Genomic DNA, 23,330 nt, shown 5'->3' on the forward strand with positions numbered 1-23,330 from the left:
AGAACAATGTCACGTAACGTTACATTTACCTCACAAAAGCCATTTGACCATATAAGTTAGCCTAGCACGTTAGCCGGCTAAGGCTAACATTAGAATTTTTTTTTTTTTTTACATAGTAAAAATAGTTGTTGTAAAAAAACATTATAATAATAAAAACTTATTTTATTTAATTTGAGTTGATAGTTTTAACCATTAATAATAATACTAGCTGACAGGGCTGTAGGTTATGTATGTTAGGTCAGATATTTTCTTTATTGAGAAAAATGAACATGCATCCCTAATATTTATCCAAATGCATCTCAATATTGAATCAAGATTCAAATCACAATAATTGAATTCGTGAAATTTGTTTTAAGGAATAATAGAAAAAGTATCCTGCCAGTCATTGTACCATGTAAACATTGTAACATGTCGTCACTAAACTCTAAACTTCTGTTCAGTTACCAAATGTTTTGACAATCACAACATGTGATTGTCACCCCCCCCCCCCCCCCATGAAAAAAAGATACAATCAAAACACTGTGTATGAGAAAAAAAGTTTTTATTAGCTGTTCTCCTCTTTGACAAATGGAATGAATCAAGTTGGCAGATTATGTACATAATCTAGTCATAAAAGTGTGTTAGAAAGCCATGAAGACAAGTTAGAGAAGCAATCTTTTAGAAAACAATCATCTCCGTAACTTAAGAATGAAAAGGGGATGCTGTCAGCGCGGCCCCTGGTGGAGAGTTAAAGGCTTGTGTTTGAGAATGGCAGAGCAAATCTCTCGTCAGCTATGGGTAATCCACAAGTTCACATACATGGAGGCAAGAATTGCCTCTAACGTTTACAGCTCATGCTAACTCTGACATTTTCACAATCCCAGGTGAAAACAGAAAGAGAAGCCCTCTCCTCCGCTTCTCACTCATATTTAATGTGTCAAAGACTATTGCTTTTAGAAATCATGCAAGTCACATGAAAAAGTAAACATGACATAACTACATAGGAGAGAGAGCTGAAGACTACAAACTGCCAACTTGAGTTTTTTCATATTGTTTGAGCAGATGCAAATGGAACACCACCAATTAGCCCAGGTGTCCTGTGAATCAGTGTTGTTTTTGCATAAAAACAAACCATAAACAACAAAATTGATGGAGGTGAAAGTAAATGAAAAATATATATATATTTATTTTATATACATACACACATAGTTATATGAGTGTATGTCTGACATTATAAAGAAAATAATTCCCATAGGTATGGAGTTTAATTAAAGCTCAATATAGACTTTTATTATAACAAAATAGGCAGTATACTGAGGGATTGAATATACATTACAATTTATACTCTCTTATTTGCATTGCTGTTTCTTGAAGTAAGAATATGTCATCACCTGGATTTGAAAGATAATCATAAGCCGTTCCTTTCTTCACCTCAACTATAAGCTCCTCCCATATGCACCATGATTAAAATGTACACAGATTGTTAAGACAAATAGACATTTAATATAAAAAGAAGAACTTTTGTGCCAAATGTTTTTGTCCTCTTTGTGCACTCGTGACAAAACTGATCAGCTGTGTAGAGCAAGTGGGCTGCTTGATTTTACAAAATAAACGAGAGAAAACAAAAGTAATATGACGGCAGCAGTTCACATAGCTCAAATGTGTCTGACAAAAAAAAACATATGTTAAATCAAAAAGAATAATCCAAAACATGCTCTTAATGCAAAAACATGCAAAGTGTTGCTTTATATCTTTTCAGAGACAGACATGAAAGCTTTAACTTCTGATCATATTTGGGGGGGGAAAAGAACAAACCAAAATGTATATAATGCATTAACTCATTGGTTTTCCTTCGAGAAAGTCACCTCCCTTAAACATTAAGGAATCTGTACCGTATAATCTGTCCAGGAAGTCGCTGTTCAGGCATGTATCCTCCCACCGGAGGATGAAATGCGTAGATTGGGATGCGAGTTCTAGACAGCAGTTTCAAAGAGAGGCATGAGAGAGAGTGAGAGAGAAGTGGCTGTAAGACCACCATGACCCCAAGCCCATCCAAAGAACACATGTTTCCTATGCTCAGGGGTCAGAAAGCCAATGTCAGCAGCAGGCCAGGTTAGTATAAAAAAGAAAATGGGGATTTGGGGGGTGGGGGGGGGGATTTGTGGAGGAATTAAAAAAAAAGTTGAAATCGGATAAAGGTTTATTTGTCTCCAGCCATCTCACAACTTCTCTTTGACTGGTACCCAGATGACCGGCCCAGATTGCTCCTCGATGATCTGCTTAACCTGGTTGTAGATCTCTTCTAATGTGTCCCCTTGTACAATGGCTGCAAGAAAGATAAGATCAACATCGATGAGTATAATACTGTACATCTCACTCTAAGACTCTGAGACTAAGTACATGCAGCCCATAATGATTTGCCACTGATGCCAAATGCTGTCACTCCCTTTAATAAAGTGTCTTGGTAATATTACAAAAATTAAATGCAAATAAATGTCCTAACAGTATCTTAGAATACTTTAAATTGTGTTTGTGCAGTCACAGGGGCAACAAAGGACTCTTGTCTACTTTCAATAGTATAGCGATGTGTGAAGCACAGCTCATACAGAAGTCTTTTTAAAACGGAGCAGCTTTCATTTGGTCAGCACAATGAATTTGCGTGACCAACTCGAACCAGTTGCGAAATCTGCTTGGGGAAATTTTGCGCCTTCACACAACATCCCTGATCGCGTGGATTCCTATTGAAATGACTGGATTAGACCCGTGAAAACTCGACTGAAGTAAATGTGGCCGAATCTTAATGCAATTAAAAATCGCATGTCACTCTTGTGGAAAGTAACGAGTTAAGCAGATGTTGTTACATTTTAACGTCTATGGTGTTACAGCAATATAAAACCTCAAAAGTCTTCTGTGCAAGCACTAATAAAACAAAAAAATGTTTCTCTGTGGTAAAAGGTTATGTGCAGTGAGCTAAATGTCTGTCTTGGCTTTGTTTTAAACTCCAAATTGACTGCTGCCTCTTTTAATGTTCTGGTTTGGAAATTTTAATAATTATTTCTTTTGAATATTGAGTTAAACTGAAAATAAACATATTTTAGTAAGATATAAACTCAAGGAAACTTTCCTGGAAATGCTCCAGGCAATCTTTCCTCAGGCTAAAGGTTATTTGCTGCGAGGAGATATAAAACCACATAGTGAAGATGCACAAGCTTGCGGCTTTTTGTGATATTTCATTGAAAACCACAACCTTATTTATTATTTGAATGGCAGTGGTTTTGTGCAAATGATCATTGCTTTTTAATTAAATTTAAATTAATAAGCTTGGCGTCTGTCAACACAGCGTGTCTTGGTTGGGGGATTCATGTAAACATAATTTCGTTTTGTGTCCTAAAGGGATAGTTCAACTAAAAATGAACAGTCATTATTTACTCACCCTCATGTCATGCCTAAACACACTTTCATCAATCATAAAAGAATATCTTTTTTAAACATATCTCTGTTTGTTTGCTTGTTTGTTTTTGTCCATACAATGAAAATCATTGGGGATCAATGTTGTTTTGGACCCCATTGACTTTCATTGTATGGGGGGAGAAAAAAAAAGAAACACTGAGATATTATTAAAAACATTGATTTTTTATGTTGCACAAAAGAAAGTCGTACCGGTTTGGAATGACATGAGGGTAAGTAAGGGTTTTTTCCTGCTACCCCATTAAAATCAATGTAAAAAGGTGGAATAAAACTGGATGTGTGTCAAAATATCTAAGTTTAATAGAGTGGATGATGTGAATACCTGGAAAACCAATTCAGCACTGGTTCACTCAAGATATTTCAATGTGGTTTTTCAATTTACTGTATAAGTAAAATAATGTCTGTTTTAGAGCATGTGAGTGACTATGCTAGTGTGCTCTGATCATACGCTCACGGCCCAAAAGAATGCTTCAAATATGTACCGCTCACTCTCACCAGTAAAACCACATTCGCTCAAATCCCGCTCCCACAATAAATTTCTCTGTACTTTACATCTTTACATCATAAATAACAGTTATGATATTTGTGGCTTTAAAGCAATATTTTATAAAGTAGTATAAATAAATAAAAAATAACTTCACTGTAACTATATCACAAAATTCATCTTCGCTAACTAAGTTTCTACACACTCCCCTTCAATTTCGTCGTCTTCTTCGGTCTTAAAGGTATAGTTCACCCAAAAATGAAAATTCTGTCATCATTTACTCATCCTCAAGTTGTTCCAAACCTGTATGAGTATTTCTTCTGCTGAACACAAAAGACGATATTTTGAAGAATGTGTGTAACCAAAAAGGTGTGGGGCATCATTGATTTCCATAGTATTTTTTCCATACTATGGAAGTCAATGGGGACCACCAACAGTTTGATTACCCATCTTCCTCAAAATATCTTTTGTGTTCAGCAGAAGAAAGAAATTCATACAGGTTTAGAACAACTTAATGACAGAATGTTCATTTTTGGGTGAAACATCCCTTTAACTTTGATGTTCACTGTGCATTTAGGCTCAACTCAACTCACATGCTATGGTCTGTGGTAAACAACTTGATGATACTTGAATGTTTTACACACACCCATCTGAAAACGAAAATTATGAAGTAGTTATTTATATATATATATAAAAAAATCTAATAAGTAACTAGATTCGTGTGTGAGTGTGTGCAGTTTACGTTGTAGAGCAAAACATTCAAGTATCCTCAAGACCTTGTTTTACTTATTTAAAAATTAGAAAAACCCCATTATAAAACCCCATAGGAAAAGGTCTTCCGGATTTTGACATCATCTTTGCACCCATCTATAGTAGAGTGTGGATTTGTTGCAGGACAGTTAGGTAAGATATCTATAGATGAAAATGACTTAAGTAGAAATGTCAGAATTGATTTGGATGTGGGTAAGTGTATTCTACTGTTCTCACCGGTGAAGTGCTCTAAAAATTCCTGCTCCAGTTTCATGGCTCTGTCATAAGTCTTCCTGCCTTGCTCCTCCATCAATCTTTTATTCATCTCTCTGAGGAGGACACAGAGGACCTGTTATTAGTACCAATCAGTCAAGCTTAAGCATTTATCATGTGTTTGAGGATCCTGTGATACAACAACGTACAAAATATTCTCCACTGATTTTGGTTTCACGAACACCGCTATGGGGTAGAGCTGTGCCAACTGGAGTCGTTTGATGGCATTGCCTGAGACATCCAGGATGCAATGTTTGCCCTTAAAGAACAGTAAAAAAAAAAAAAAGATTGTCACATGAAAAATGAGAAAACTGCTGCACAGTGAAATCGAAAGGCCATCACGAAACTCACAAAAAGAAAATTCCTTTTTTTATTACTGCCATAAGTTTATTTATTACTTCCTAACAAGTTGAACTTGTTCACCTTTTCTGCAACCTCTCGCACTGACTGCACGCTTGTCCCATAGAGGTGGTTGTTATATTGGCCCGCCTCGATGAACTTGTGATCTTGAATGTCTTTTTCCATTTGCTCCCGTGAGACAACAAAATGGTAGTCTCTGGCATCCACCTCGTAGTCTCGCTTTGGTCTAGTCGTGTCTGGTCAAAGAACAGTAATGACTATTATAACAGTGCAGATGATATTTGAAATACTGCAAAAGAAATAATAAAACAGTGTACTCACGGGGAACACATGACCCAAACTTGTCTGGAAACTCTGAGATTAAATCATCGTTGATCCGGTCTTTCATGGGTCCTAGGATAATCACTGGACGAGCGTAACTCGCTGTAAACCACAATAATAATAATAATAAGTCTAACAATAAATCAGTCAAGCAGAGTTGTACAATGTACATGGAGTTATATGGAGTAATAAAAACTAATGTACCATAATAAAAGAAAGCTTGCAAGAAGACACTCACCTTCCTGTTGCGTGACTGTCTCGTAAGAGAGGACATAATCTTCCTGTCCACCTAGTAAAGACAGAAATACTGATATAAGTTCAAAAATCTTAGAGAATATAATTAAACCAGCATGTACTGTATGTGCTGCTGTATAGCCTCAGGTAAACTCTTCTATATCTTACCTAACTTGCTTGAACTTCTGATTGATAGGATTTTGACAAGCATCAGAGATGCATTTTCAAGAGTGGAACTGTTTTTATCTTCTTATCTTAAAACCCTAGACTCATACTGCAACTTCTCAGAAAGGACATTAGCCTGCTGTCTAACAGCTAAAGTACATTAGTTAGCTAATTATTCGGCATGCTAAATAATGTATACTACTAACGTTCACATGGTTGGGGTCAGTAAGATTTTAATTAAGATTTAAAATAAACGCCGTTTTTTTAACTTTCTATTCAAAGAATCCTGAAAAAAAACATTACGCAGCACAACTATTTTCAACTGATAATACTAAGAAATGTTTCTTAAGCACCAAATCAGCAAATTAGAATGATTTCTAAAGGATCTTGTGACACTGAAGACTAAAGTAGTTGCTACTGAAAATGCAGCTATGCCATCACATGAACAAATTACATTTTAAAATGTAATGATATATATCTTTTAAAAAAAAAAATTGTGTATTTTTGATCAAATAAATGCAGCCATAGTGAGCATAAGAGACTTTGTTCATAAACAATTTGTTCACAAACATACCGACCTCAAACTGGTGCAATAAATAAATACTTTAATAAATAACCTCACTAATCAACTATGTTGTTGTATGACTAGTCAACCATTTGTACATGAAAATTGAAATGTAATTGAAATCTGATGTTGAGCGTTCAAATATATTTTTCTTTTGTATTCATTACTGCTCATTTACATTTCAAATATATTACTTGTACCCTATACCCTATGAAAGCATACCTTTGTCGCATACAGTATTCTCTAATTTTCACTCACTGTTCAGATTAGATATATTTGAGAGCCATGTAGCATTAAATAAAAGTTCAAGAGGTTTTTCAGCCCACTCGACGTGAATGACAGGCCATGATTTACAAAACTGCTGAAAGACACATGCTTGTTCAAATGTTATTTGAAGGTAATATTCCAGGCCGTAATACGCTCTGTCCCTGGCATGATCACTAAAGCAAGGTACACAGATAACAGCACCTGTTTTATCACATGAAACTCTCAGCACAGGTAAATCATGCTATGAACTATAAAGCATGGTAAATTAATGGTAAGCTTGTGTCGGCTAAATCAATAGTGTGTTTAGATTAGCTTTCATCACCCTTTTAACAATTGTAATGTTCTGTTATGGAAAATTAAAATAGTTTTTTTTTTGAAATCTTAAAATAAACTATTCTTGTGCAAAATCCTGACTCTGATATTGGTCGTAAATAGTACACATCTTTCAATTGTGTGTGTGTGTGTGTGTGTGTGTGTGTGTGTGTATGTGTGTGTGTGTGTGTGTAACATAAAAGGAAAGTTTAGAGAACAAAAGGGAATTAAACACTCAAGAGATGAACTCAAACATGATGAAAGGAAATAAAAGGGAACACACACTTACGGTAACTACTTTCACTATCGCTGGCGTTAGAAGTTACATGCTCTGAAACCATAAAAAGGGAAAATAAGCACCAGAGACACAAAAACACCAGCTTTGCAGGAATACGCCAGACACACTAAGAGCAGTCACCAGCAGATGGTAGTGTTAAGAACCTGAACAGGACATCTGAGGCTTTGAAGCTGATCTCATTTTGCTCAATTTCTCATAAAACTGGCTCCACGAAATGAATTTGGTATTTCAAACATATGAAAAATGTTAAATCATCAAACAGCCTCTGAATGCACGCAAGAGAGTCTCTCGGGGAAGGGGGTCTGGGGACTGTGGTCTTATCACAGTCATGGTGCACTGAACATTGATGGATGGAGAGGCTTCACTCCACCACATAAAAAGTGTCTCAATGTAGAAGTCTAAGAAAGGACAGAAATACTAAACATTCGGAAGTCAAGGGAGATTGTAAATAACCTTCTTTCACATCAACCATGCTAATCTTAACCACTCATGTTCTGTCATGACTGTTTTCACAGTATTGTTCAAAAGTTTGGGATGTGTTTTTTAAAAACTTTTTTTTTTTACTTATTCTGTATTATATTGATCATAAGTGACAGTAAAGACATTTAAGTTAGAAAGGATTTCTATCTCAAATAAATGCTGTTCTCTTGGTATTTCTACTCCTCAAAGAATCCTGAAATGTATAAATATAATCATTTATACATAAATAAATAAATCAATTTAATAATTGTATAAATGTAATGTTTTCAACATTAATAATGACAGTTTCTTGTGTAAAAAATCAGCATATTAGAATGATTTCTGAAGAATAATTTTAGAAGATTTCTGCCATCACAGGAATAAATTACATTTTAAAATATATATTTATTATATATTAAACTGTAGTAATATTTCACAATATTACTGTTTTTACTTTTATTTTCAATCAAAAACAGCTTTAGTGAAAAACTTGAAAGAAATCTTACTGACCCCAAACTTTTGCACAACAACTATATTTTTACTCAATATACTTGAGTTAAGTATTATTAATTTGTTTGCTTATAATCAGTTCCTATTAGATTAAAGCAAGTTACTGTATCATCCTGACAAAAAAAAAAAAAAAAAATGGCCTAGTGGTCTCTCAGACCTCAAACAGTACATGATGGTTAAATTCTTCTGACTACAACATTATTTGCATTTGATGTATTTGTCCCCAAAAGTATCTGTGTGCGAATAACCTCCCAAAGCAGAACCACGGCAGTAACTACATTTGTACATATGCCAATGAAAATGTAAGCAGTGCAAAACTCGCTGCTCAAATACTAGGTTGTTGCAGGTGTTTTCCAAGGTATTGCTAAGCAGGGCACTTGTCACCAGGTGAAAATCATTCATTCGATTGCTTAGTGAGGGGAATAGGGTTATGCATTTGTTCAAACTTTCAGACATTCAAACCATGGAGATTTTACTTTGGGGGAATATTGGTGAAATTCTGTAGACTTCTATCCACAAAAATGTTGGAAATTATGCAAATTTGAATTTAAACAAAGTGTACCTAACACACACTGTGTTCCCAAAACGATGTTAAACTGAGCACATGCAGCGATGGAGAAGCAGCATTCACAGTGTTTACTGCAGCTTATATTACTGTGTTTTGAGAGTGACTTTGTTCACTGTAAATGAACACAGTGCTGCTCTTCACTCTGAAACACGCAGCGCAACAGACTATATACTTCTTTAAGTTTGCAGCCTTTGATTTTATAACCACAATTTAATAACAATTATATATATATATATTGATTAATTGTCCAGCCCCATTTATTTATTTTAATGTTACATTTGATTTTTAATTAATTAATTGTCCATTATGCCATTAAGACATTTTGAATTCAAGAAGAGCAGAATCAACTTGTCTTACACTGTGGTTAGGGCATAATGGACAAAAAAATGATCTGAACATAGCGCTGATCTGCAAACTTCGGGCCAGAATTACAAAACAGAGCAAAGTAGCGTAATTCCATAAAAGCGCCGATGGGAGTGGAAAGTTAAGTTCTGCAGGTGATAATGCGCGAATTAAAAGAACACCGACGCAGCAGCTCATTTCCATTATGACAAACGCAATCTTTCAAGGGTAGCAAGCAATAACATCTTCCTCTAGCATTCTAAATAAATTAACATGAATGGAGACAATTCTCTTATGCTCTCTGTTCTCTGCGGTGCCTCCTCCTATAGCAGCATGTCAAGTGCAAAATGGGTTAACGCATGCCTTTTTTGGGTGTTAAATAATGCCGTAAATACCACTTAATTGACTAGCGCAAACCTCCTCTCATAAATGTTGTGTCAGAAAGGGAAACTCCTACGAATGCATAACTCTGTCCACAGCTTTTTATTATTTTTTTTCACTGCGTGTCTTTAGTAAATCCTGACAGTACTTTTTAACGCCAAAAAAGAGTAAAGTTAGTAAATCTGGCCTTTTGTGTTTTATAGTCGTCTAGATGCAAAACAGGCTGCAGACACAACACAATTCTAACTCAACATCACTTCTACGGGCAAGACAGTTTTATGGGGAATAATGGGAGTTTGGTGGGGCCGGTGGGGTAGACCTGCTGTAGCCTTTGTGGACTTACTCAAGCCTTTGTCGTCACTCAGGTCCTGTGGAGCAGTCGGCAGAGAGCAAGGAACAGGAGAAAACCACAAAAATAACAATGATTACTGGAACAACATATCTGGTCTTACCGAAGAACTTCGCTCCTGCCTTGCAACAAACCCAGATACGGAGACTTCAGTGGTCTTCAACAGACTTTCTGTCCTTACATCATCTCATAGTGATGCAGAAGGGATCAATCAAATGTCCTGTCATGTTTAGGGTTGTTGCAAAAGCAGGAGTTTCGTTCAGAGGTGTTGTTAGCCACTACCCTGTCTTGCACACGTCCAGTGCTTTTCTGTGTCCGCGGCTAATGTACTTACGGTCCACATCGCTGGTTTCCTGTTCGCTGGGGTCCTTGTTCTTGTAGAAATGGAATTTTCGCGAAAAGAGGTTCTTTTTACGCTTGTCATTGAATGACTGCTGAGAAGGAGAGGGAGGGATGGAGGGAGGGAGAACAAAAAGGGAAGAACAGATGGAATGGTTTTGGGTGTCTAGTTCAAGTATGAACAAATGCCCAACTTAACAGATGCCCATGTTACTGGCTCTGTGTCCACCGCCATCCAATAAAATGATGCTGGAATAACAATAATCACTAATGCTCGAACTTATAAATAGACATTAAACATGATATTGATTTGGAGATGGCAACAGATACAGTTGAGTTTATGAGGGATTACTGAATATCACATCAACTTAAAGGGTAGTTACCACAACTATGGTCAGCAAAGTGGGTTCATGCACAAGGGACAAACTCAAGGACGTGCAAACCCTCGGAATTAGTTAGTGGATTAAAGTTAGTGATTGGCACTGATCAAAAAGTTTGGACTGGAACAAAGCTACAATTAGCAAAAAAGGCAAATAGATTGACAGCGGAGTAATATGCAGGAAGAGAAAGTGAAGAGCAGTTTGACATCAATGGCAAGCGTATTTATCTTTTTGTTCTCTGAAACGTTCATGCACTCATGCTGCATTAGTGAATGCAGTTGAAAAAGCTAAGACATTGAAGAGTGGATGATGTGTTTATCTGGTGCAGGAGATGTTTGCTAAACACAATACTGCTGCAAAGTTAAAATCACTAGGGCCGGGCAATATTGAATATTGACAATATATTTTGTGGTGATCTAAAATGAATCAAAATTGTGAATTTCACAATGATTTAAAGGTGCTTTTTATTTGGCCAATACATTTGCTAAAGATAACATCATTAGATTGGATGTACAGTTCTTTCTTGTCTCTGTGTGTATTAAACGTAATTATTAGCAATCTGTGTTAGAGTAAGATGGTAAATTTTATTTATTTCTGTGAATCAGGTCATTTCAATTAATCTATTCATAACTGATTTAATTATGTTTGTTTCATTCAACTAAGCCCATTCACAATGTGGGATATTTTTATATTAAAATCTGTTAGTACTTTTTTGATACTAAAAAAATATTATTAATGTTTAATTTGTGCTATTATGTTATAGTAGTGCAAACACATTGGGGAAAAAACATTACTGCATTTTACTTCATGCATTAATCTGTTTTTTTTTTATCTACAATGGCCATTCAGTTGAAAAGATGGTTCTTTTGAACAGAATTTATAAAGTCAGAGCTTTTACACAAATACTATAATATATATCGAATGTCATCAAAATGCTGAAGAATATTGAGATCTATATACTTGTACATATTGTATTCAAACGTTTAGGGGTTAGTAAGATTTTAAAATGTTTTTAAAGGAAGTATCTTATGCTCACCAAGGCTGCATTTATTTGACCAAAAATACAATACAAATAGAAATATTATTACAATTTTATTTAATTTCATAACAACTTCCTATTTTAATATATTATGAAAAAAAAGTTATTTATTCATGTGATGGCAAAACTCAGAATTTTCAGCAGCCATTAATCCAATCTTCAGTTTGACATTATCTTCCAGAAATCATTCTAATATGCTGATTGGGTGCTCAAGAAAAATTACTTATTATTATCAATGTTGAAAACAGTTGTGCTGTTTAATATTTTGTGGAAACTGTGATACATTTTTTCAGTATTCTTTAAATGAATAGACATTTCAAAAGAACAGCATTTATTTGAAAGAAAAACTTTTATTTTTTTGCCATGTAACTGTCACTTTTGATCAATTAAATTCATCCTTGATGAACAAAATGTATTATATATAATATTTTTTTTGCAATATCGCCCAGCCCTAATAGTCACATGCTGTTAAGAATACTCACATAGGAGAGAATTGTGAACAAACATACAGGATTAGTAGACTAAATTCAGTAAAATTCACAAATGAATATTTCAAACAAGCATCTCATTCATGAAGAATGATTCATCACTTATATATAGTACATCACTACTTTGTTAGAGTTTACACTTGCCAGCTGTTAGTCTTGACTTTTGAAATGTCACACAAGAGAAAGGTGCAACAACATGTTTCTAATGCGGAACATCTTATTAGCACTTTCATCTAAAAATATCATAAAAACAACAGTTTAAAAATAGGCTACAAGGCGTGTTCATAATGTTTTCTGATTTTTGTCAAATTAAGGTTATGTTGGCTCCAGGTAAACCAAATTCATTTTTTACACAAAAGGCCTATTTATAATGTATTAGTCTATAAACTGCTGCTGTTTAAAAGCATTAAAAGCATGTTTGTGTCATGCCAGACATGGTAAATATTTGAGCAGCAAACACTTACTGCTTTGTCTCGAGACTTGGAGTTGAATTTGACCGTCTTTAACCTGGCTCTTTCTTTTCTCTCCACCCTGAAGAGAAAGGAGACAGAGAATGTAGGGCGAGTATTTTCACTGTTAATACACAAAAACTGTCCTGTGGTCATTATGTACATGTGTATAAACTAAAAACGTTTATTGAAAGACGTATGAAGCCAAAAACTTTTGTTTTTGCATATTGTAGCAAAACATATTATGAGGAAAGTGAATTATGCAATATTTACCCTTAAAATATACTATAAGGACAAAAAGTATTGGGACACGTGACCATTACACCAACATGGACTGAAATTACATTGCATTCTAAATACATAGACATTAATATGTAGTTAGTCCCCAATTTAGAGCTATAATAGCTTCCACTCTTCTGGGTAGGCTTTCCACAAGATTTTGGAGTGTTTTTGTGGGGATATTTGCCCATTTATCCAGTAGAGCATTTATGAGGTCAGGCACTGATGTTAGACAAAAAGACCTAGCATGCAATCTCCATTCCAGTTCATCAAGGATGTTCCATGTGGTTGAGGTCAGGGCACTGTGTGAACCAGTCAAGTTCTTCCACATCAAACTCATTCAACCATGCTTTTTATGAACCTTGCTTTTTGCACTGGGGCACAGTCATGATGGAATAGAAAAGGGCATTACCTAAACTGTTCCCACAAAGTTGGAAGCATAGCATTGTCCAAAATGCCTTGGTGTGCTGAAGCATTAAGTTTTCCCTGCACTGGAAGTAAGGGGCCTAAGCCCAACCCCTGAAAAACAACCCCACACCATAATCCCCACTCCACTTTACAGTTGGCACAATGAAGTCAGGCAGGTAACATTCTCCTGTCATCCGCCACACCCAGACTCATCCATCAGACTGCCAAATAGAGAAGCGTGATTCATCACTCCACAGAACACATTTCCACTGCTCCAGAGTCCAGTGGAAGCATTCTTTGCACCACTCATCTGACACTTGGCATTGTACATGGTGCTGTGAGGCTTGCATGCAGCTGCTTGGCCATGGAATCCTATTCCATAAAGCTCCCGCCACACAGTTTTTGTGCTGATATTAATGCTAGTGGAGTTTCGAACTCTTCAGCTATGGAATCAGCCGACCATTGGCGACTTTTATGCACCATGCGCCATTTTTTTCCACAGATGTTTGTAAATGCAGACTGCATGGCTAGATGCTTGATTTTATACACCCGTGGCAATTTGTCTAATTGAAACACCTGAATTTCTTAATTAAGAGGTGTGTCCCAATACTTTTGTTAAAAAAACATTACAGAAAAAAACTAAATCAGTGAGATGTCCAAAGATGTTCATATGCATGCATGTGCACAGACCAGTTATAAAAAAAAAAATGTTAAAAAAGGAACATTGTTCACAGCAAGTTATTTGACACCTGACAGTAAATGATTGTTGAAGGTGTATTTGTTACAAAAACCATGCTTTGGTGGATCTAGATGAAGTCTAACCTCCAAAAGCCAAATATGAAGTACCAGGAAATAGGATGTAGATCACATCATTTGTTTAAAAATATATAGGATCATTTACAGAAACGTTCACAGAGAAATCTCAACTTGTCTCTTGCTGGTTTCCCCCTGTGATCAGTAAGGAGACGTGTGAGGCACATTTTTAGAATGGGGTGAGAAGTCAATTATCAACTTTCAATCATCATACAGCTTAGTGGAGAGAATGAGAGGGAAACTCACGGCATCACACATCAGCGTTGTGTGAAGTTCAACGCTCTAACTAGACTTTGTAATATCAGGTGACAGTAAACCCATGACTTTGATCAAAATAGAGCAGACTTTGTCTTGCTAAAAGCTAATTCCATGGCTAGCATAATTTGTATTCTAAATACGATTAAATTATATTGCCACGTTCTGTATAATTTTCACCAAAGTTTTGATAAAACTTTATTGGTGTACACATTGTTGGTTGTGATAGAAATGACACCACGATTGTACATTTACATTTATTCATTTAGCAGACGCTTTTATCCAAAGCGACTTACAAATGAGAACAATAGAAGCAGTTAAACTAACAGTAGGACAACAATACGCAAGTGCTATAACCCCTCTCAGTTTAACTTTAGTGCTTTTTTTTTTTTTATAGAATAGAAGAGAAGAGAAAGTGAAGAGAAAGTGTTAGTACTACTGAATCAAGTGCTGCCGAAAAAGATACGTCTTCAGCAGTTTCTTGAAAGTGGCTACACATCAGCGTTGTGTGAAGTTCAACGCTCTAACTCAGAAGCTCTGGTTGAGTTAGGCAGATCATTCCACCAACAGGGAACAGTCATGGTAAAGGTCCGAGAAAGAGATTTTGTGCCTCTTTGAGATGGTACCACAAGACGACATTCGCTAGCAGAGTGCAAGTTTCTGGATGGCACATAAGTCTGAAGTAATGAGTTTAGGTAAGAGGGAGCAGTGCCAGTGGTTGTTCTGTAGGCAAACGTCAGTGCCTTGAATTTAATGCGAGCGGCAACTGGCAACCAGTGCAATTTAGTGAGGAGGGGAGTGACGTGTGTTCTCTTTGGCTCATTAAAGTAATTTTTATTATTTTATTTTATTTTATATCATTACCACACAATAAATGTCGAAAGTGTTCATGATTATTTGGCTCTTTGTTTAAAGCCTGGGTCTGCGACAAGGGTAAAACGAATTCTATACATAAAAAGCATTACAAGTAGCAAAAACAACAAAACAAAAACAGGATTTAACAGGATCTTAGGATAACAAAAGAGAATAAAATATGTTAGTTTTAATAAAAATTAAACCCATGGGGCATAAAAGTGCTCATGATTGAAGAAATGCCCACATAGTTTTCAATCTCCGGCTGCTGAGTCAAAACCCTCATCACAAAGAGAGATACTTTTACTTCAGCTGTCAGTTAAGAATATTTAGTCTGGGATACCATTGAGTGCTCATTACACATTATTAGCAATTACTATACACAATGGGTGATAATTAAACCAAAATGAAAAATGGCAGTGAATTGAAACGCAAGACATTGTGAAAGAAACAATAGAGAAAAAAACACTGAGCTGTGGGTAATGTGGCATTAAATGCACAAATTGTGTTAATCATGGTAAAAAGGTTTATCTGACCTAACTTTCTACAGTACAGTATGTTCTGGCATGCATGGGGACATAGCCTACCTCTTCTTGCTGGGAATGACGCCCATCTCCTCCATCTCGCCATCTGGAGTCACATGGCGCGCCTGCCACCACTCCTCGTCCGAGGCGTTCAGGACGTGTAGGATGTCGCCGAAGCGGAAGTTAAGCCCTTGACTGGGCAGGCCCGAGTCTTTCGTTATGTCATAGTCAAACAGGGCTCTAAAGGAGGAAGAATGAAGAAGAATATTTCTTTTTGATAGAGCAAAGGAAATTATAAATATTTATAGTCTCATCACAAAAATGACATTTCATCCAGAATGATCATAATTTCTTTTATAAATTCTGTGCCATATTCAAAACATTTTGGCAATTTCTGTTTGTCTAAGTTTTTGATTCTCAAACACTTTGATTCAAAAGCACAGATTTTTTTTAGGTACAGTTTGCACTCGTCTCTGAATATTACACTGAAATAAGAAAATGTTTTTTAACATAAAAAAAGCACTTCAGCTTTAGAGATGCAGTAGGAGCCTTTATTTTAAAGGTCAGAGAGGAGGATAAAAATGGGGCATGCCAAACAAAATTATGATTTTTGGAATTAAACCCTTTCTAACATTAAAAGTGGTCTTGGATGAGAGAAAAAAATGCTACAAGCTACAAGGGTTTAGAATAAACAGCAAAAAAGCCTCTAGACTCTAAACACACAAGCTTCTATGAATTTTAAGCAACCATAAAGATATGAAAACCATTCCACAATTCCAAAAAGCCAGCCTTCCTAACTATTTTGCCCACAGACAGATTTCCTGAGATGTTAAGTAGGCCACTGCTGCTCTGTACATGTGTGCATGTGCATTTAAGAGAACTGGAGCTGAAGTAACTAGCCATCCAAGCTCTTGACTAGCTTATCCGTTTCCTCATCAATAATGAAGCACTTCCAGGAGGAAGCCAGGGCATCTGAGAAGCTTATGGGGCTTTAAGGAACAAACAGACACCAAAGCCCTCTTTAACCTCCAAAATCATGTAAAGAACGCCTATTTAACTCTGCACAGAATTCATCTGCATCATTGCTGAAGTCTTAATATACTTAGAGGTGTAATAGGCAACATTTGTATCCTTGTACAGTTGAAGCAGACACCTTAAATCATCATAGTAAAGGGCAGTGTTGTGCAAGTTACTTCCAAACTGTAATACATTATATATTACTTGTTACTGTTATTTAAAAGTAATTCATTACCTTACAATATTACTGTCTCAGAATTGTAATGCGTTACATTACTCCTGTATTACTTTTGAGTTACTTTCACCAAAATAACTATACAGAAGTAGAACTTAACATTCTAAAATGACTAGGGCTGTAACGATATGTGATATGAAACCGAAATCGCGACACTCAGATCCACGAACCTGCAGAATCGCGACACACCCCTTCCAACTCCCAGCGTTATCCATACCGTCCAGATCCAATGCTACCAAATCTTTAAATTACTATTAGTATTATTTGAAGTTAACTTAACATTATAAAATATGTAGACCTATACCACAAAACTAGTTGAGGATAAATTATTTAAAATTTGGGAATTCCAGCGTTATGGACATGACATTTGCATACTTGCAGTTAACTTATATAATTATATAAATTCTCAGAAAATGCATTAATACCAAAATATTGAAAAAAGGAGTCCAGACATTAGAAAAATATCAGTCTACACATGTGTTTTATATTTAATATTAGGGAAATCGACAGTCATGTGTGACAAAAAAAAATCTTTAACTTTTAGGAGGCAACGATTTTTTGTTGTTGTAATTCTGTGAATTACACTGCGCAAATCTAATGAAGAAGGGTTGGATCTCCACAGAACATAAAATATTAATTTTATTTTATTTTTCGTGTTCGCATTTATGAGGAAAAAATAATGTTACAGACGTGACAGTTCTCCGTTACGGACGCGACCGCTCTGAAGCGGCACTAAAAGACTGCTTTAAAACTTTCACAGACACCTTACACAGAAGACACGAAGCTTTAAAGTGAATTTCGTTTTGTTTTAATTGTACGGACCTGAAAAATATATCTATATTGAAATGTCTACTTGTAAACAGAACAATTCAAAACGAAAGAAAACAGACTGCTCTCTGCTTATGAAATGAAATGTGCATTTCTCTCTGGTGCATTCACTACTGCGGAGATCGCGAGTCAGCATCGTCAACTTCATCTTGACTTTATTAATAAACAATCAACATGTCTCCTTGCTATATTTGACATATTCATAATCATTGCTTTTGCCGGTTCTTTGTGACACCTTTTAGGTGCTTTATCGGCAGCGCCGCCGCCCTTACATGAACGCGTCACCACGGCATCAAAAACATGATTGCGTGATGAAAACATGAAAAATACCACATAAACATAGACTAACTGTTTAGAAAGAAAACACAGAACGAATAGCCTAATGCTCATATGTCCATCTCGCGAATGTAGTCTTCTTCATGCCATCTTCACCATTAGCCGCTTTTCCTCTGGCCAGCGCGAGCACAGAGGCCGAAATTATACCTCACGGCACTCCTGTAAAAAATAAATCGCTATACAAATATATCAGACGCTGCCATTTAGTCTTTAATTACAGACTTGGACCTCACACGCGGCTATATTTGACTGACCACGAACAGTTAATTTAGCCTACTTGCATCTTTCATTCGTAATGTCTGGCGGTCTTGCTGGTTTTTTTTTGTTTGTTTGTTTTACAATTAAAACTAAAAGTCTGTTGTAACGCAAGCCTTACCGAACATGTACCGAGTAAAATATTACTGAAAATTGATTAGTAATGCCTTACACTACTGCGTTACAGCAAAACGTAATATGTTACTGTAATGCATTACTTTTGTAACGCGTTACTCCCAACACTGGTAAAGGGCCGGTGGAATGCAGATTAAAAGCTCGGTCCGTATAGATATATGGTTTTAATGGAATATTAGATCATAAAACTGATGTTCCAGTCAGAAAGGTCAAAATTATATGTGTACTATGACATCCAGTGGAACAATTACACATTTTTAAACGTATTTACTAGTATGAGTAAAAACTATCACTTATGAGTCATGAAAAAAGGCCTATAAATAGTTCTAAGCACAAGAAAAAGAAAAGTCAAAAAGGTAAGCGGCTCTACATGTCACTTGTGTCCAAGTGAACCTTGACTTTGTGTCACAGAAATGCTGTGGTTTGCAGACATGCTGCAGGGAAGAAGCCAAAGATGACTGCGGTTCTACCGGCATCCTTGCGTGATTTTAAACATCTATCAAAGCAAATTGTCTTTGAGCTTCCGTTTTTGCGGTTGCTCTGTATATTTCTATGGCATTGCTGTCCAGGAGTAATTAGCTTTTGAAGTGGATTTACTTAATTTAAAGTTAACGAAAGTTATCATGAGGATTGTAATGTTTAAAGCAGATGTCTTGACAAATGTCACTAGACCGGGAAGATTTTAAAACGAGTCGTTCATTCATAAATATGCAGGATCACTGTGAAAATACAGACCGGAAGACAAAAGACAACGAGCGCAGCGCTGAAAAGGGGCGGGGCTACATAAGGTCTATACATGCTAAAGTTAAAGTACACAGCCTCACTCCAACATGCACTTTAGAGACATGATGTGTATGGAAGCCCTTCGGCGCTAGACATGACATAGCGACACAACAAATATAATCTTTGTTTTCCATCACCATTTGTTCCATTAATCATTCATTATATCCATTTACTATGTTCCGTGGTATGTGCTTCAATTCAATTTAGTTTTGATTTTCCTGTCGGTTAAAATAATGTTGCTTTCCTTATGATGGGCAATTTGTGTGTACTATTTTCTAAATAAAAATGCACACATACATATATGCAGGGACAGCATGCACATATTATGGGTTGAGCTCAATGTGACACAGCTGAAAAATCACATCCGATTTTAAATCAGTGAATACTGCATGAATGTGTAGAGAATCCAGAGCCCGGGGGCTTTCGAATCCTCAAAATGTCAAAGCTATTCTAATTAAAACATAAGAATAGCAACCTGAGAGGAGAGCTAAGGAATAACGTTAAACAAAAGCCACATAAGAGAATAAATTTAGCAGTAGTTTCACATTACAATCCTGATCATCTAACTCTTTACATCTAACTGTTACCAACCTGCTAAGCTAGGAGCGATGAGAGCCTGTGAACACACAGGAAGGTGAAATGATTGACAATGGTTCCAAAAACATGGCACGCTCGGTCAATACAGAACCCTTCATGTGTCTGCCTGAAAATATGTGATTCAATCTACTGTGTAACCACTGGCCTGAATGTTCGGAGAGCAAAAAAATGAAACAAAAAAACAGGCACACTTCAGACAATGACATGTTCACATAAGGTGCCGCCTATGACGCTATCAGCTGCAGACAGAACAATGTACATGAAAAAAAAGGCTGGTCAAATATTAATGAAAACCATAACAAAATGATAAATATGTCAATATATTATGATATATGTATTACTTAAGTACATTTACATTTATTCATTTAGCTGACGCTTTTATCCAAAGCGACTTACAATTGCTATACATGTTAGAGGTCGCACACCTCTGGAGCAACTAGGGGTTAAGTGTCTTGCTCAGGGACACATAGGTGTGTCACAGTGGATTCGAACCCGGGTCTCTCACACCAAAGGCATGTGTCTTATCCACTGCGCCATCACCACCCCAATACCACCCCAGTATAAACATATACACAATGGGGTCCAAATGTCTGAGACCACAAGTGAAAATTATTCTCTCCCCCTAATGCATTGTTTTTTTCAGTTTCCTCCCAATCATACATTATATTAACAGCACAATGCTCAATTTTACATTTTTTGTTTACATTTTGCACAATATTGAAAAATCAATTTTGCATCCCAGATGATATTTCATATGTAAATATAATAATAAATATTTGTATATATTTAAATAAATGTAAAAAAAATATAATACTATATAAAACATTTTAACAAAATATTAAAGATTTTACTAGGACAGATATTATTACAAAATTAACAATATTTATATTTTTGAAAAAAAAGATATTATAAAAAAATTTTAATTAATATAATATAATATAATAATAGCAAATAAAATCGAGTAAAACCGGATGTACTACACACTGTGTTTTTGCAGAAGTGCCACAGTCTTGCGTCAATCTCTAGGTTTAAGGATCTAAGCATGTTTTGAAGATCAAAAGTAACTAGTGGTGACTAGAGGGAGCTCACCTGACATACAATGTCCTCTTCTGACTCGTCCGCAAGGAGCCAGACCCTGAACTAATACTGCTGTTCATCATCTGCTCCCGTAGATCATGGATTTTGGCTTCAAATCGACTGTACTCTGTTGGAAACACAGAGCAGTACATTACACATGCTGTCCTGCTGAGAAGAGATAAAAACACCTCTAACACCTACAGCTTCAGGGTGGATCGGTAATATTGATGGAGATGGGGAAGAGAAGTCAGACAGAAAGATGTGTGGTTTAGAGCAATAGGAGAAAGTATAAGATCTCTGTTTGAGGTTAGTCAATTGTGAGCGTTACAAACGCATGAAAACTAAAGAGCAGACAGATGTATCAACTTATGCACAGCTGTGCAAGCCGTAAAGTGGTAGAGAGGATGGATATAGTCTGATATATTTGAGAAATCTTATTTAATAAGATAGATCTGCTGAATTCATCATCCATTACCAGAACTGCGAGAGGAGGGTTTGCTCACGCTAGGCTGAAACGGTGAAAATGTTCATGAATTATTCAGTGGTTTAACTCACATAACACTCCTGCTCTTTCCCTATGTTTGACCTCAGAGGAAGTAAGAAATACATTCAAGCTATAGGACACGAGGGATATGTTGAAATTATAATTTGCACGAACAAAAGTGACCTGATAAAGAGCTCATGACAGGTTTCAATAAAAAAAAAAAAAAGCCAGTCAATGAAATATGAGGCAACTCGAGAAGAAAAAAAACAGATTACAAGCTTTTAACCAAGTTAAACCTCCTCTTTAAAAAAAAATATATATATATATATATATATTATTACATATATTAAGGTACATTTAAACCCCCATTCACCATTCAAATACACAAGAAAACACTTTAATTCTCCTTCCACTGAATAACTTAACACCTTCTCGCTACAAATTAGTGTTCAGATAAGTTGAAAGTAAATCAGCATACTTACAGACTCTTTTCTCAGAGCCGTGCAGGAGTCTAGAGAGAGTGAAAGTTTTCTGAGCGGTTTTCTCCGTGTCTGTCTCTACCCCTCCATGTGAGTTCAATTGTGTTGTGGTGCTGAAGGACAGCTCCCAAATCACACACAGCTGCTCTCCCAGTGTGTTTGAGCGCGTGTATGTGTGTGTTACTTGCCTTAGTTGGACGCTTCCACGCAAAGCCTCTCTGAGCACCTACAGCACAGCGACATAACAGATGCTAATGGACTAAACAGTGCTTGTATTGCTCACTCACCCCTCCCTCTCTTTCTCTCTCTCTCTCTCTCTCTCTCGCTCGCTCTCTCTCTCTTTCTGTTGAAGTCACAGCCCTAACCCATGTTGGCTTGTTTAGCACAAGACAACACGTTTATTTCACCAAGCAAAGCAAAGAAAGAGAACAGAGTGATCGAACAACAGAAGAAATAGAAGAGCACTGAGGCTTGTGATAATATTTGTCAGCAACGGAGGTTTGGTGTAAGCATGCGGGTTCTGAGGATCTGCTGGGTTACAGCAAATTTAGCCCGACTGCACGTGGCTGAACATGTTGCTAATCCACAGGATTCAATTGGGAAAAGGATTTAGGCAGGTCAAAAAACACAGACAAAAAAAATACACATGGGCATTCATGTTATGCAGTAACTTTTGTAAGATAAATACATAAATAAAATGGGTCTCACTTTATATTAAGTGGCTTTAAGTACTATGTACTTACATTGAAAAATAAGTACAATGTACTTATTGTGTTCAGGTTGTGTTGTAAAACACGTTTGCTGCTATTGAGATGTGATACTGGTAAGGTTTGGTGTGGTGGTATGGGTCGGTTTAAGGGTAGGTTAAGGTGTAAGGGAAGGGTCAACTGTGTAATTACAAATGTAATTACATAAATTAATTACAGCTGTAATTACATGCAGGTATTTTTAAAATATAAGTACAATGTAAAATCATGTATGTACACAATAAGTCCATTGTATCAAATTATTAATTTCAATGTAAGTACATAGTACTTAAAGCCACTTAATATAAAGTGGGACCATAAAATGACTGTGTTGTATTTGAGTATTTCTATGCATGATCTGGTGAAACATGCTTTAAAAGTTATAGTTCTACCCAAAATTTAAATTCTGTCATCATTTAATCACCATCATGTTGTTCCAAACCTGTA

The 23,330-nt window shown here is 36.1% G+C and overlaps 1 protein-coding gene across 17 annotated transcripts in view; it reads right to left on the bottom strand.

The window, feature by feature from the left end:
• Positions 1-524: 524 nt before the first annotated feature.
• Positions 525-23,330, bottom strand: part of dlg1a (discs large MAGUK scaffold protein 1a) — a 143,390-nt gene continuing 120,584 nt past the window's right edge. For 6 of the 17 annotated variants that reach the window (XM_077198737.1, XM_077198745.1, XM_077198739.1 and 3 more), the window contains 11 exons: positions 21,187-21,301; positions 15,975-16,151; positions 12,796-12,862; positions 10,420-10,519; positions 7,468-7,509; positions 5,874-5,924; positions 5,636-5,737; positions 5,378-5,550; positions 5,104-5,213; positions 4,919-5,010; positions 525-2,305 (listed from right to left, as the gene is read on the bottom strand). In XM_077198737.1, coding sequence (XP_077054852.1) covers positions 2,199-2,305; positions 4,919-5,010; positions 5,104-5,213; positions 5,378-5,550; positions 5,636-5,737; positions 5,874-5,924; positions 7,468-7,509; positions 10,420-10,519; positions 12,796-12,862; positions 15,975-16,151; positions 21,187-21,301 — 1,136 coding nt within the window. In that variant the 3' untranslated portion in view covers positions 525-2,198. Of the gene's footprint in view, positions 2,306-4,918; positions 5,011-5,103; positions 5,214-5,377; positions 5,551-5,635; positions 5,738-5,873; positions 5,925-7,467; positions 7,510-10,079; positions 10,105-10,419; positions 10,520-12,795; positions 12,863-15,974; positions 16,152-21,186; positions 21,302-22,140; positions 22,373-23,330 lie in introns of those variants that run through there. The other 11 variants (XM_077198741.1, XM_077198748.1, XM_077198742.1 and 8 more) reach the window with 5 other exon arrangements.

This window comes from Siphateles boraxobius, unplaced genomic scaffold (genome assembly GCF_051911475.1).
Source record: "Siphateles boraxobius isolate OS27281-9 unplaced genomic scaffold, OSU_SipBor_1 41, whole genome shotgun sequence".
Lineage (NCBI taxonomy): Eukaryota > Metazoa > Chordata > Actinopteri > Cypriniformes > Leuciscidae > Siphateles > Siphateles boraxobius.